Here is a 14,001-nt window from a genome sequence, read left to right as displayed (position 1 = left end):
GTATTGTCTCCCCATGTGAGACCAAAGAAAATGTTGAAAGTGTGTAAAACTCAATTCTGAACAAATGATGAACATGCACTTATCAATTCCAGTATAATATGAGGGAGGCGAGATGACATCAGCAGCTTAGGTGAGGCATGTATAGATTTTTTTTTTTGAAATGGACCCATTCTTATTTTTCATCCTGTAGTTGAGATTAGCTTAATCCTCCTGCAACAGGACCCTTTAAGTAGTACAGCTATTAAATAATGGTCCCACAAAAACTATTTAGCAACATCTAAAACAACCTAATTTTCTAATACGCCAGACAGGTTTTTCCAAATTCTCTTCAAGGACAGTATGTTTACGGAGGAAACTGAAAAACTGCTTTTCAAACAGATCAGGGTGCAGCAGCAGCAGCTACAGTTATAAGTTAACTTTCTAACCAGTTACTGGGAAAACACAAAAGAAAATGATTCAGAGTTTACATGAAGAAAGTGTCTGTGTTTCTGTAGGATGAATAAATTCAATATTTTTCAATATTTTTACTTGGAAGTATTTTAGGATTAAGATCATTTGCTTGAAAACCAGCACTGACCGTTTGGTTGTGAAGAACTTTTATGGGAGTGGAATGCTCTGCACATTCGTTGGCAGTTCTATTATCTGCTGCAGTCGTGTTGGAATCCACCATATCCACTAACGCCACACTCAGATTCACCCGTAATGAATAGAGAACGAAGAAACCAAAAAAGGCCAAAAATGCAAGGTTGTAACGAGCAGAGCGGCACACTGGAGCTGAAATAAAGATTGGTGGAAAAACTTTCATTTAAAGAGTAACTTAGATGATACTGTCTAAATCACTAAAGAGGTCACTTCTTAGATGTACACAAATGAATAAATCATGAATGTTTTTCTGAGAATATTCTCAGATGAAGCATATCTAAAAACATGTACCAAAGAGAATTTGTTCCCAGTACCTGTAGTTTTGATAAAGATTTAACACATGAGAGCCTGAACTGTAAGACGGTTTCTTAAAACATGGAGGCAACAACTTTGCTCAGAAAAATCTGCATTCCAGAGTCAAAACCAAACCCCCAATCCCTGTCAGCTGGCAAGAGAAGAGAAAAGCAGGTAAGCGGGTTTAACGGCATCACTATTTCTGAAAAACATGTCTCAAACATGGCCAATAAGTCCTCAAGCGTTCAGCATGGCACGTACATTACTGACCACGGGTCAGTAGCCCTCTCATCATAAACGTTATCTCAGCACAAAAAAATTTACTGCCAAGGCCAGGGCAGGAAACCCCTCCAGATAATTTCTTACCTTGAAAAGTATCCTCAGAGGCTGGGTTTGAATCAGAAGCCATGATTAATACTTAAGGTTCTCCTAAACTAAATGCATTTAAGAGCCCAGAAGCAAACTTGCAGAATCTATGACAGTTGCAGCCCCTGTGACGGTTGCTCAGTTGGTCTTGCTTAAAGGGCCCACAGTAAAAAGCACAGTTAGTGAATGTACCACAATGATTTTTTAAAAAAAAAAGGAAGGCAGAGTGGGTTGAAGGAACCAATGAAAGGACGATCATGTGACAGGAGGAGTCTGACCTAGTTTTTCACTCTATAGGCGTATGCACATATTTTCTCTTTTTTCTTCTTTTACTGAGTTGCAGAACTGGAGGGGGGATGAGAATGCAGGAAGCTGACTTAAGGGTGACTGATCCCGAGCGACAACGAGGAAGTGGCTAATCCAGGTTTTTACAACTTAAGTTTGGGCAACACTGAGTGTTTGATAAATATGTGTTGAAAGATACGAACATCTGTTTCATCTGCTAATGACAAGTTAAAGTTAAGTACGTATATATGAATATATGTGTGCTTTTATTTGGCAATGACTTATTAGCATTACACACACACACACACACACACACACACACACACACACGTGTCTGTTTTTCCCTACTCAGGAATCCTGGTGTTTTCATTGACCTCACCTCACACAAGGATACATTTTTCAGAGTACAACGGTCTTGGTACAGATTCAGATCGAAGCTTGAATGAATACAGCATAACTGTATTTACGTGTATGTTAATATACTGTGATCCAACTCACTTTTCTACAAGCACTCATACACTTAACAACTGCTATCACTTTTTCCTCTGTGCAAGACTGACATCTTTTAACAGACAACTTTTCATTTGGCATTCTTGCCTCCCTTTTCAGGAGTACAGCTGGCATTAGAACGATGGCACCACTGCCACAGTTCGATCCAGACCTGTGAAAACTATATTTCTAAAGCTTCATTCATGCTGCCTCTGTTACCTGAATCTAGACACACTGGCTCTCTGCCCCAAGCAAAAAGGCAGCTGTCTAGTTAAGGACAGTTGCAGAATGCAAGGCATGTTTTATAGGAGAGCACATTTTCTTTATCATTGCTCTGTGTTGGACGAGAATATACAGAGAAGTCTGGATGGGGGCGGGGCTCATAATCTTTCCAAATTTGGGCAATTAAAATGTGTTACTCTGGGTAATTTGGAGCAGGAAATACCCAGATTAATGTACTGTCTGCTTTGCCAAGGTACCATACACAGAGTTCATTATCCGCTTCAGCAGAGGAGTGAGAAGATGTGATTTACGGTTTAAAGAGCTTCTCTGGTTGCTGTGTGGAGATGACAAAGGGGCAGAAGTGGTGAGGGATGTAGACACAGGGAGATCACTCAAGGGATTATTGGAAGTTTCCAGGAAAGAGGTGATGGCGGCTTAAAGTAGAGTAAAAGCCCAGGCAATGGAGAGAAATGCGTGGATTTGAGATAACTTTAAAGGCAGAACTGACAGGCCTTGCCAACACACTGGACACGGGGGTTAGTGAAAGGGAGGGACACAGTTACCAGCGATGCTCTTACTCTGAACAGCTTTACTTTTTGCTACTCTGACTTGTAATGTTATCACTCCATTCTATCCTTGAGTTGCCTTATTTTAACCGTATGTTATCAGTTTCTCCCCACACGATAACTGATTAGAAGTATGATATACCTTACCGTGTGAATATCATGTAGGGGTAGAAGCTTGGGAAGTGGAGGAAAGGTGAGTAAAATGATTTCAAATTCCTAGTGATACTACTTGGAAATCTGACCTAGAAGTTATGGACCCGGCAACGTTAACTTTTGGGGGCACCGAGTCAATAATCAGAAAAGAAAAAGCCAACACAGGAGTCACGAAGTATATGACTATGAGATTTTAAGAACATTACAAATAAGGGGTTACTAGTTTTCAAAAATGATTGTCGATTACAAATCAGTCAGAAAGATTTTGTTTCAAGAAAGTATGGTGACAGCACAAAATGTGCCTGTGAACTTGGCCAGTGTTTGAAATTGGTCCAAGAAAAGCGTGCTTGCGTGACGAGGGGAGAGAACATTCATCCGGTGCCCGCCACACTGAAATGAAGTTCAGAACAAAACCATGCTTGCGTAACCAACGGAGCACCCATCAAAACAAACATCAGCTTCTAAAACATGGTTTAAACTTAGGAATGTGGAGTGGACGGAGCTGAAAGAACAGAGGCTGATTTAGATTGAAGCCGACCTGGTGACGGAGCTCAGCTCCGATTTTCACTGGCTGTATGTCTTTGGAGAAGTTAGTTAATAGTTTTCATTATCAGGTTTCTCAGCTCCCAAATGAGGTGACCGCCACCCACCTCACTGGGCTGTGTGTGCATTAGATGAAATACTGAAGGGCAGTCAGTAAAAGTGAGCTCCTTTCCCGTTTATCCTGGAAAAAGTTATACCAACGAGATAAACGGCTACGATACATATTTGTGTGTAACACGGGACAAAAGACTGACATAAATGTGCTGTGTGTGGGGTAGGGGATGGTCAAGGAAGGCCTCTGGGAGAAAGAACACTTGCACTGAACCTTCATCAATAACCAGGTTCGAGGAAGGAGAGCGATGCAAGCAGAGGCAGTGGCAGGTACAGAAGTATGGAAAGCAAGCCAGAAGGAGCAGGAAACAGCAAACGATCTTATGGGGCTGAACTATGGTGCTGCATAACTCAGAGTGGGACACTGGGCACTGAATTTAATAACAAGAACAATAGGTAATAGGGGCGGGACAGGAATAAAGACGTAGAGAATGGACCTGAGGACACGGGGAGGGGGAAGGGTAAGCTGGGACGAAGTGAGAGAGTGGCATGGACATATAGTCACTACCACATGTAAAATAGATAGCTGGTGGGAAGCAGCCACATAGCACAGGGAGATCAGCTCGGTGCTTCGTGACCACCTAGAGGGGTGGGATAGGGAGGGTGGGAGGGAGGGAGACGCAAGGGGGAAGAGATATGGGGGACACATGAATATGTATAACTGATTCACTGTGTTATAAAGCAGAAACTAACACACCATTGTAAAGCAGTTATACTCCAATAAAGACGTTAAAAAAAAACCCAATAGGTAATAGTTATTGAGCCCGATGGGCTCGATAGCAGCCTAAGTGTTTTGCCTATATTAGGGTTATAAAGATGAGTTGAGGTGGGGTACATGTAAAGTACTTAGAACACTGCTTAGCACATAATATGCCTTCAAATAACTGAATTGTTATTATTATTGCTCTTCCTGGACATTAGGAATTGAGGTAATTTGTTACGGATCAAGGTTATTTCTCATTTGTGAGAAATCAGAAGTTGAAAAAAGAAGTTAAGAAGCTGTTGAAGCGGGTGTTAAGTTCCCAGTGAAACACGCAGAATTGCTGAGCGAGTGGACACCCACCCAGAACTGGTGGGCGCGACCTGCCCTCGCGTGTGACCTTGAAGCACGACTTGCCTGTACGCAGAGGCAAGCACCAGGTAAGCAGACAGCTGGCACTGAGATGGTGTGGTGACAAAGCAGGGAATTTAGAGTGCTGACAAGAAAATAAAGGGTTGGACTGTGATTCTGACCCAAGAAGCAAGTGAAATGGAGAGGGATAATGGTTTAGGAAAAAGCACACTGGAATATAAAATCTCAGGGAGGGCAGGAGCTTCTGTTCTGTTTTGTTCACTGCTGTACACCTTCAACGCCTAGAGCAGTGCCTGGGAGAGTTGGCATACGAATATTTAGGGGGCTTAAAAGCAGAGAGGTGTTTCCTGATGGAACTTCACAATTCTACCTATGAAGTTCTCTTGACGATAGATGAAACAGACAGATCTTCTCTCTACTTTTGTATATGTGTGAACTCTTCCATAAAAAGATGAGTGGTCAGTGGGTGGAAGGTCCAGATGAAATGAGAGTGCTCAAAGTGGAGCAGTTACACAGGCAGGTAGGAAGGAATTCTGGTTGTCGTTAAAGCAGTCATGGGAGATGACAAGGCCCAAGGGGTGACTGAGGAGGGAAGGAAGTCATCAGACACATAGGAGTCTGAGAAGTTGAGGGGACGTGGTGCTGGATGAGGTGCCACTCAAGATCACGGTGGGAATTAGAGTGTAGAAGATGGAGGTGTGTGAGGTGGTAAAGCCTATGACGACTGAAGCAAAGTGCTGGGAAGTGGGCAGAGGAGAAAACCACGTAGGGGAAAGGAGCCTAGCCTAATGGCGTTGCGAGTGGAGGGGTGATTGTCTGGAAGCATCAATGTGGAGTAAGGAAGAGTTGATCCCACCAACTACTACAGGATAACAGAAAATCACCCCGTGAGACAGCAGGAGTGGTGTGTCCAGAAGGCCAGGTTTCTGCTGCAGCAAGGAGGTGCCTGAGGTGAGGGAAGGCTGCTGAAAAGCTGAGGATGTCCAGCCTTTCTTCATTGTGGGAGGGTCTGGCAGTGGGGAGAAGCAGGCCTGGCTGAGGGGCAAGGAAGTATTGAGCAGTGAGGGGCTGAGACTGAGGCAGAAATCCACGGTCGGGGGCACTGACCTATGCAAAGACGATGACTTTCTCTAGAGGAGGGGGCCTGGACTGGTGAGCCCCCCGACCAGGGGACTGCATTAAAAAAGATTTCCTGGGGCTTCCCTGGTGGCGCAGTGGTTGGGGGTCCGCCTGCCGGTGCAGGGGACGCGGGTTTGTGCCCCGGTCCGGGAGGATCCCACGTGCCGCAGGGCGGCTGGGCCCGTGAGCCATGGCCACTGAGCCTGCGCGTCTGGAGCCGGTGCTCCGCAACGGAGGAGGCCACGGCAGTGAGAGGCCCGCGTTCCGCAAAAAAAAAAAAAAAAAAAAAAAAAGATTTCCTATCTAAATGGATAAAACAAGTTTGGCTTTTAAACAGGGTAACATTTAACTGGTCTTAGCCTGCCTTATGGGTAGTTCATTCCTGATAAATCCTTATGTATTCTTAGCTCCCAAATTAATACCCATTTACAAGAAAACACCAAATTCCATTAAAATGGACTCAGTTACTTTAATATTAACATTGATTATCACATGACCCAAGGCCATTTCCCTTCCTTCTGTAACATGGTTGCTGTCTACCAGCGCTCCATACCTTATATTTAAGGCTATATTTACACACAAATTACGTTTGTGAAACACAACGCTTATGTAACTGAACCTTGAATGTAACCATCTGCCTCCCACACCAAAATAGTAGAGGTAAAAAACAAAACAAAAAATGAAATAAAGCAGAGGATGTGCCATTATAGCTAGAAAATCACAAGTTCCAACAGAGTGTGACATGAAGAATGGGGCCCTTATTCTGTGGTGCCAGCTTCTCTGAGGAATGCAAAATCCAGTCTTCACTGATGGTGATAATAATATGCCAAACTCTATTCCAAGCACTTTCTATTAGCTTATTTAATCCTCACAATAACCCTATAAATTAGGTGTATCATTTTCCCTGATTTACAGGCACAGAGAGGTTAGGTTAGGCCGCAGAACTACGATTGGCCATTAGGCACCCTGCCTCCAGACCCACGTTCTGCCTTTAAACACAAAGAAATGTCTTAGGAGACCTAAAACTGATTTTTCATAACGTGAATGAGCACATTTTGGTGCAACAGTATGTTGAAAATCCATTTAATCAAATACAAGACACATCTCATTCATACAAAAGTAAACCTTCAACTGGTGGAAAGTGTGAGGAATGGAATTTTTATGTGTGTGCCTAATTCCCTCCTCCCTCCTACCTAAATTAGGCAGAAGAATCTATACACTTCCTGTGGTTTGCCAGTATTGAGCGGCCCTTCCCCCATCACTTTGTTGTTTTGTTTTTAATTTTTATTGGAGTATAGTTGATTAATAATGTTGTGTTATTTTCAGGTGTACAGCAATGTGAATCTGTTATATACATATATCCATTCTTTTTATGATTCTTTTCTCATATAGGCCATTACAGAGCACTAAGCAGAGTTCCCTGTGCTATACAGTAGGTCCTTATTAGTTATCTATTTTATATATAGTAGTGTGTATATGTCAATCTCAATCTTCCAATTTATCCCTCTCCCCCTTACCCCTTGTAACCATAAGTTTGTTTTCTACATCTGTGACTCTATTACTGTTTTGTAGGTAAGTTCATTTGTACCCCCCTTTTTTTAAGATTCCACATATGAGCAATATCATATCATATTTGTCTTTCTCTGATTTACTTCACTCAGTATGACAATCTGTAGGCTGAAGGAATCAGGCTCCCTGACTTCAGACTATACTACAAAGCTACAGTAATCAAGACAGTATGGTACTGGCACAAAAACATGACGCGGAGCAGCTGGGCCCGTGAGCCATGGCTGCTGAGCCTGTGCGTCCGGAGCCTGTGCTCCGCAACGGGAGAGGCCACAACAGTGAGAGGCCCGCATACCGAAAAAGAAAAAAAAAAGGATTAAAGACCTAGATGTAAGGCTGGACACAATAAAACTCTTAGAGGAAAACATAGGCAGAACACTCTTTGACATAAATCACAGCAATATCTTTTTTGATCCACCTCCTAGAGTAATGAAAATAAAAACAAAGAAAACAAAGGGGACCTAATTAAACTTAAAAGATTTTGCACAGCAAAGGAAACCATAAACAAAATGAAAAGACAACCCTCAAAATGGGAGAAAATGTTTGCAAACGAAGCAACCAACAAGGGATTAATCTCCAAAATATACAAATAGCTTATGCAGCTCAATATCAAAAAAATAAACAACCCAATCAAAAAATGGGCAGAAGATCTAAATAGATATTTCTCCAAAGAAGACATACAGATGGCCAAGAAGCACATGAAAACATGCTCAACATCACTAATTATTAGAGAAGTGCAAATCAAAACTACAATGAGGTATCACCTCACACCAGTCAGAATAGCCATCATCAAAAAGTCTACAAACAATGAATGCTGGAGAGGGTGTGGAGAAAAGGGAACCCTCCTACACTGTTGGTAGGTAGGAATGTAAACGGGTACAGCCACTATGGAGAACCGTATGGAGGTTCCTTAAAAAACTAAAAATAGAGCTATCATATGATCCAGCAATCCCACTCCTGGGCATATATTTGGGGAAAACCATAATTAGAAAAGACATATGCACCCAGTGTTCATTGTAGCACTAATTACAATAGGCAGGACATGGAAGCAACCTAAATGTCCATCGATAGATGAATTGATAAAGAAGATGTGGTACATATATACAATGGAATATTACTCAGCCATAAAAAAGAATGAAATAATGTCATTTGCAGCAACATGGATGTCCCCCATCACTTTGGTGTGCATCTCTGAAATCTACCTGACTACGTAAAAGCAAATGCTTGAAAAGCAAACCAGTCAGGTTACTGACAGGTTACTGAGAATTCTGTTGTGTTCTGTCAACCTGAGACATATTCTTTTTTTTTTTTTTTAAATAAATTTATTTATTTATTTTTGGCTGCATCGGGTCTTTGTTGCTGTGCACAGGCTTTCTCGAGTTGCGGCGACCGGGGGCTACTCTTCATTGCAGTGCACAGGCTTCTCATTGTGGTGGCTTGTCTTTGTTGTGGAGCACGGGCTCTAGGCACGTGGGCTGCAGTAGTTGTAGCACACGGGCTCAGCAGCTGTGGCTCGCAGGCTCTAGAGCGCAGGCTCAGTAGTTGTGGCACACGGCCTTAGCTGCTCCACGGCATGTAAGATCTTCCCGGACCAGGGCTTGAACCCCTGTCCCCTGCATTGGTCTTAACACTACAGAAACATACTTTAATTTTAGCTCTCTCAATAAAGCAGCACTACGCATAACACAAAACCATGTCCTCTTATTCATGACGGAGCAGGGAACTTTCAAATTTGTGAAGGATTCAACAAAAACGATTAAGCATTTTGCAAACAGGAATTTCTCCAACGTAACACAAATGTGGCAGTGTTGTGACGAGGAAGAAGGATGGGACTAAAAACTGGAAGAACTGTGGTTAGTCCTTAATATGGCTGCAGCAATAGTGGGAACTTAACCTCTCTGGCCCTCAGCTGTTTACATATAAAATGATGCCCACTTGATAGGAGTTAGTCTCTAAGGTCTTTTAACCGCTGTAAAATTTTACGACGAACATTTTATCAGCTTTTCTCTTCTGAAAAATAAAACTATACACATAGGCATAGATAAGGTACAGCTAATTTCATAGAGGTTTGTTCCAGAAACAAACATAAAAGATAAGTAAAACATATGCAAACATACAAAAAGAGAGGTTTTAAGGTCTGCTGAAGGTCTTCAGGCACCAAAAGTGAAAAAAAACCAATTCTGGATGGAAAGTTTTTTTTTGTTTTTTTTTAAACACCTACACTTTCTGGAATGTGCAAAGTAAACATACAGAACATAACTTAAAAAATATAACTAACGGGCATCGTGTTTCTCCTATTAGCTGTACATGGTAGGTAGTATGACTAAAGCTAGGACAAAGGGCACTACTGCGAGAAAATGAGGTAATACCTGGTGCCTCTTATAAAGCGGTTACATCCATCTTTGTCTTTTCCATCCCTTCTCCTGGTGCCCCTCTCCTGTCCTGCTCGCAGCACCCCAGACACAGAGCTTAATTTAAAATATTGTTGACGGGCTTCCCTGGTGGCGCAGTGATTGAGAGTCCGCCTGCCGATGCAGGGGACGCGGGTCCGGGGCCCGGTCCGGGAAGATCCCATAAAAAAAAAAAAAAAAAAAAAAAAAAAAAAAAAGAAATTAAAATATTGTTGATTAATGCAATACCCTATAACAGTAGGCGCCTCTTCTCTAAAACCCTTATCATATTTTAAATAGCAAAACAAAATGTGTTGCTGCTATTCTTACTTCACTTTTGCTCTCCAGCGGTATGTAAAGAGTAAAAATAAGAAGGAAAATGGTTATAATGAAGACAGCCGCCTCAAGGCATGAGGAACAGGGCTAAGATCTATACACTCAACCCATGAATCAAGCAGGGGATTGTTCTTAAAAGGAATGAATTAATTTTTTTCTTTTTCAATCTACTTTATTGAGGTGTATTTTACATACAATAAAATGCTCCCATTTCAAGTGTACAGTTTGGTGAATTTTGACAAATGTATACATCTGTGAATCCCAGTCAAGCTGCAGAACTTTCCCATCTGCATCTTGTACCCTAAAAAGTACCCTAGTGCCTCTGCAGGCAATTCCTTCCTGCCTGTAGCTTCCAGGCAACCACTGATCTGCTTCCTGTTATTACAGATTAGTTCTGCTTGTTTAGAACATCATACTGATGGAGTCATACATTAATATGGTGGTTTCTTTTGTGTCTGAGATTTACCCACGTTGTTATGTGTATCAGGAATTTCTTTTTATAATACCACCAAGTATGCATGAATATACCACAATTTGTTTATCCATTCACCTGCTGATGAACTGATGGATACGTTGTTTCCAGTTTTTTACTTTTATGAATTAAAGCTGTTATAAACATTGTTTGGTATTATGGTAATGTATGTTTAACTTTAAAATAGATTGCCAGTTTTCCAAAGTAGTTGTACCATTTTACACTCTTACAAGCAAAATATGAGAGTTCTAGTTATTCTGTATGTTGGCCAATATTTGGTATCTTCAGCCATTTTAACTTTAGCCATTCTAGTAAGTGTGTAACGGCTCACTGTGGTTTTACTCTGCATTTTCCTGACAACTACTGACATTTAACATTTGAGCTAAAATTTGATTATATTTATATATATGTCTCCCAATTGCAACAGAATATAGTAGTCTCTAGGGAATATCTTTATTATTTCTGTATTTCCAAACTAGATTATTTTGCAGAATAGGATTATAGAAATCTAACTCGTATGTTATAGAAAAAGATCAGTTTATGGAACTAAGTCTGACTTCCAGGTAAAACGGCATTATGGTAGTGTTTACATTGAGCGCCCACAAAAATAAGCTCCCAGTTGCCAGATAGAGCTATAATGTTACCACCTCTACTGCCACCATCTGGTAATGATAAAAACAAATTTAGAAGATACCACAGGATTGTACTGTTCTTGGTCAGGAAAAGTCAAATTTCGAATTCAACTCTGTTTCTCATGCACACATCTTTGAAACTATAGAATGCATGCAAACTGATTTATTCTTTAGTTTTAATTCTTTTAAAGAAGTATAGCAAAATATTTTAATTTCCCCAAATTCAGGGAAGATGCATTGTGAGTAACTCCTTTCCCATTTGTTACAAGACTTTGTGCAAATTACCTTAGTGCTCTACCAATAACCTATCTTGAGGATAACCTGTTTCCTAACTTAAGTCGTAGACTGCTGAGACTTAATCGTAGACAGCTATACGGGGGGAAAAAAATGTATGCAGTACTTTTAATCTCTTACCGCACAATTTCAAGATATTCGCTGGGTTATCCAATAATTTTCCTCCGCATACTCACAAATGTTAACCTCAGTCCTTTTTTGTGTCTCCTCTTCATGCCCAGGGAGCTAGCTACCAGATCACGTGCTGGAGGGCGAAGAGCTGTGGCAACCCGGCAGTGACACGGAGGAAGAGCCCGCGGCTCCGTCCCGTCCTCTATCCTTCAATTGCAGATTTCTCCCCAGTTCGCTCTTCTACGGGGTCCTCCCCTCCGCCCTCTGCCCATTGATTTCAAGATTCTCCCCAAGTTCGTTCTTCCACAGGGACCCCGGCTCAAAACTACCGAAAATCGCCGGGAGCCCAGCGCCGCCAGCGCCCAGCAGCTCCCCGCCCGGGCCCGCCTGCTGCATCTGCCGAGGCCCCCGGGGCTGCACCTGCCGAGGTCCCCGGGGCTGCGCCTGCAGAAGTCCCGCCCGAGCCTCCGCCCGACCCGGCCCGGCCTCACGGTCCAGCCCGCCTCCTGGGCCCCGGAGCTGCTTCTGGGCACCCGAGAAGGCAGGGGCTGAGTGGGGTCCTGAATGGGCTCCGCGTTCTTAGTCCCTTCGCGCTTAAGCAGCTCTGGACACCCTTTACCTTGGGACCGCCTCCCGCCCGAAGACCCTGGTTCTCTCAGCTGCTCACCGGTTTCCGCCCGCGGGGCGCGCTGCAAGAGCGGCGTGCGGTCCTCGCCCTCCTCGCCGTCGCTCGGGGCAAGATCCGGAACCGGGGACTTCATGACGTCTCCAAGAAGCGGCGGCGCCGACCACCCAACGGAAAAGAAAACTCAGACTGAACAGCCGAAGACCCCCCGGGCCGCGGTGGCCAGGCCGAGCTGGGCCGCTGGCACCGCCCCCGGCCTGGCACCGCCCCTCGGCCACGTCTTGCCTCGGGCCCCGCCCAGGGACAGTTACGCAGACTCCGCCTCTGTCGCCATGTTGGGTTCCGGCAGCTCGGCAACCGGTAGCGGGGGAACGGCGGTTTTCGGGCGTCTGGGCTTGCTGCGGCGCGGTTGGCGCCTAGGTAGCTGGCCCGCCGGGTCGCTGGTGTTCTAAGGAACAGCGTTCCCCTCCCTGGCGCTCCCTTTACAAGGAGCTCAGGGAGCAGGGGTGACTGGGAACCTTGAGGCGGGCGGCAGGGGCTTAAATCGTGCATAATTGAGGGGAGGGCTTGGACCGAACTTGGAGTGGATGTTTTGTATTTGACGTTCAGTTATAGTAGTAAATTGCCGTGAATATTAGCAAGCCTGGTACTATCTGCCCGTGACAGCATATTGTCTCTAGGATACCCTTTGAGGCGGAAACGAGGCAATAGAAACATATTGTTGAGTCCTATGTAATTGCCTACTTCGTAGGTCAGAATGACCCAGTATCAGCAGTTTCATATGGTTCACCCTGTAGAATCATGTGACGTATGTCTCCACAGGTCTAAATCGAACAGGTTCTCCTGGCATTTGCTGACTCTAAGGTAGAAGCGCTAGGAAAATGCACTAGCTTGCCTTGCGGGGAGGGGGTGGGAGTGGGACATACCTCTTCTGACCACAGGCAGTTCTCTGTGGGTCATAAAGAACTGGAGATGAAAGGGAAAATGAGATACGGTAGGTGCCCTTGGGGAGTTCATTGCAGCAGGGAAGAAACCCACAAGTCAACAGTTAAATCAACCAGGTCAGAGGCTTGGTGAGGTCCAGGTGGGAACAAATGAGAGGGTCAGCCTTGTCCGGAGGGGAGGGTGGCAGCGACTGCTGGAGGCATCCCTAACCTCCAGATCGGTAAATGCTAGTAAGGTCATCACGTTACAAGGAGGACAAATCAAGCCTTGTTTCTGAGTTACTGAAATTATCCTGTATGAGATTTAAACTGTCCGAGGAGGATTCTGGCCCTTCAGGAATCTTGTAGAGCAATGCCCCTTAAACTTGAATGTAGGAAATCACCAGGAAGTTCCTTTTAAAATTCACGTTCAGGTTTATCAGGTGTGGTATGACAATTAATTAAAAATTTTTAAAAAATCGTTTGGTTTTTAATTTGTTAATATATTATAAATTACATTGATTTCTAAAAAATTGAGGTTTAATTGATTTACAATATATTAGTTTCACGTATACAACATAGTGATTCAAAATTTTTATAGATTATACTCCATTTAAAGTTATTATAAAATATTGCTTATATTCCCTGTGCTGTACAATGTATCCTTGTAGCTTATTTTTATTATACAGAGTAGTTTGTATTTCTTAACCCCCTACCTCTATCTTGTCCCTCTGCCCTTCCCTCTTCCCACTGGGAACCACTAGTTTGTTCTCTATATCTGTGAGTCTAC

General features: G+C 43.3%; 1 protein-coding gene across 4 annotated transcripts in view; it reads right to left on the bottom strand.

The window, feature by feature from the left end:
- Positions 1 to 13,153, bottom strand: part of SLC17A5 (solute carrier family 17 member 5) — a 57,353-nt gene extending 44,200 nt beyond the window's left edge. The window contains exons 1-2 of one of the 4 annotated variants that reach the window (XM_024731891.1): positions 12,331 to 13,153; positions 578 to 774 (exon numbers count right to left, since the gene is read on the bottom strand). In XM_024731891.1, coding sequence (XP_024587659.1) covers positions 578 to 774; positions 12,331 to 12,424 — 291 coding nt within the window. In that variant the 5' untranslated portion in view covers positions 12,425 to 13,153. The other 3 variants (XM_024731893.1, XM_024731894.1, XM_024731892.1) reach the window with 3 other exon arrangements.
- Positions 13,154 to 14,001: the final 848 nt, after the last annotated feature.

The sequence above is a fragment of the Neophocaena asiaeorientalis genome, unplaced genomic scaffold, assembly GCF_003031525.2.
Source record: "Neophocaena asiaeorientalis asiaeorientalis breed wild unplaced genomic scaffold, Neophocaena_asiaeorientalis_V1.1 scaffold450, whole genome shotgun sequence".
NCBI lineage: Eukaryota > Metazoa > Chordata > Mammalia > Artiodactyla > Phocoenidae > Neophocaena > Neophocaena asiaeorientalis.
Note: the sequence above shows the minus strand (reverse complement) of the source record. Positions and strands in the feature narration are given on the sequence as shown.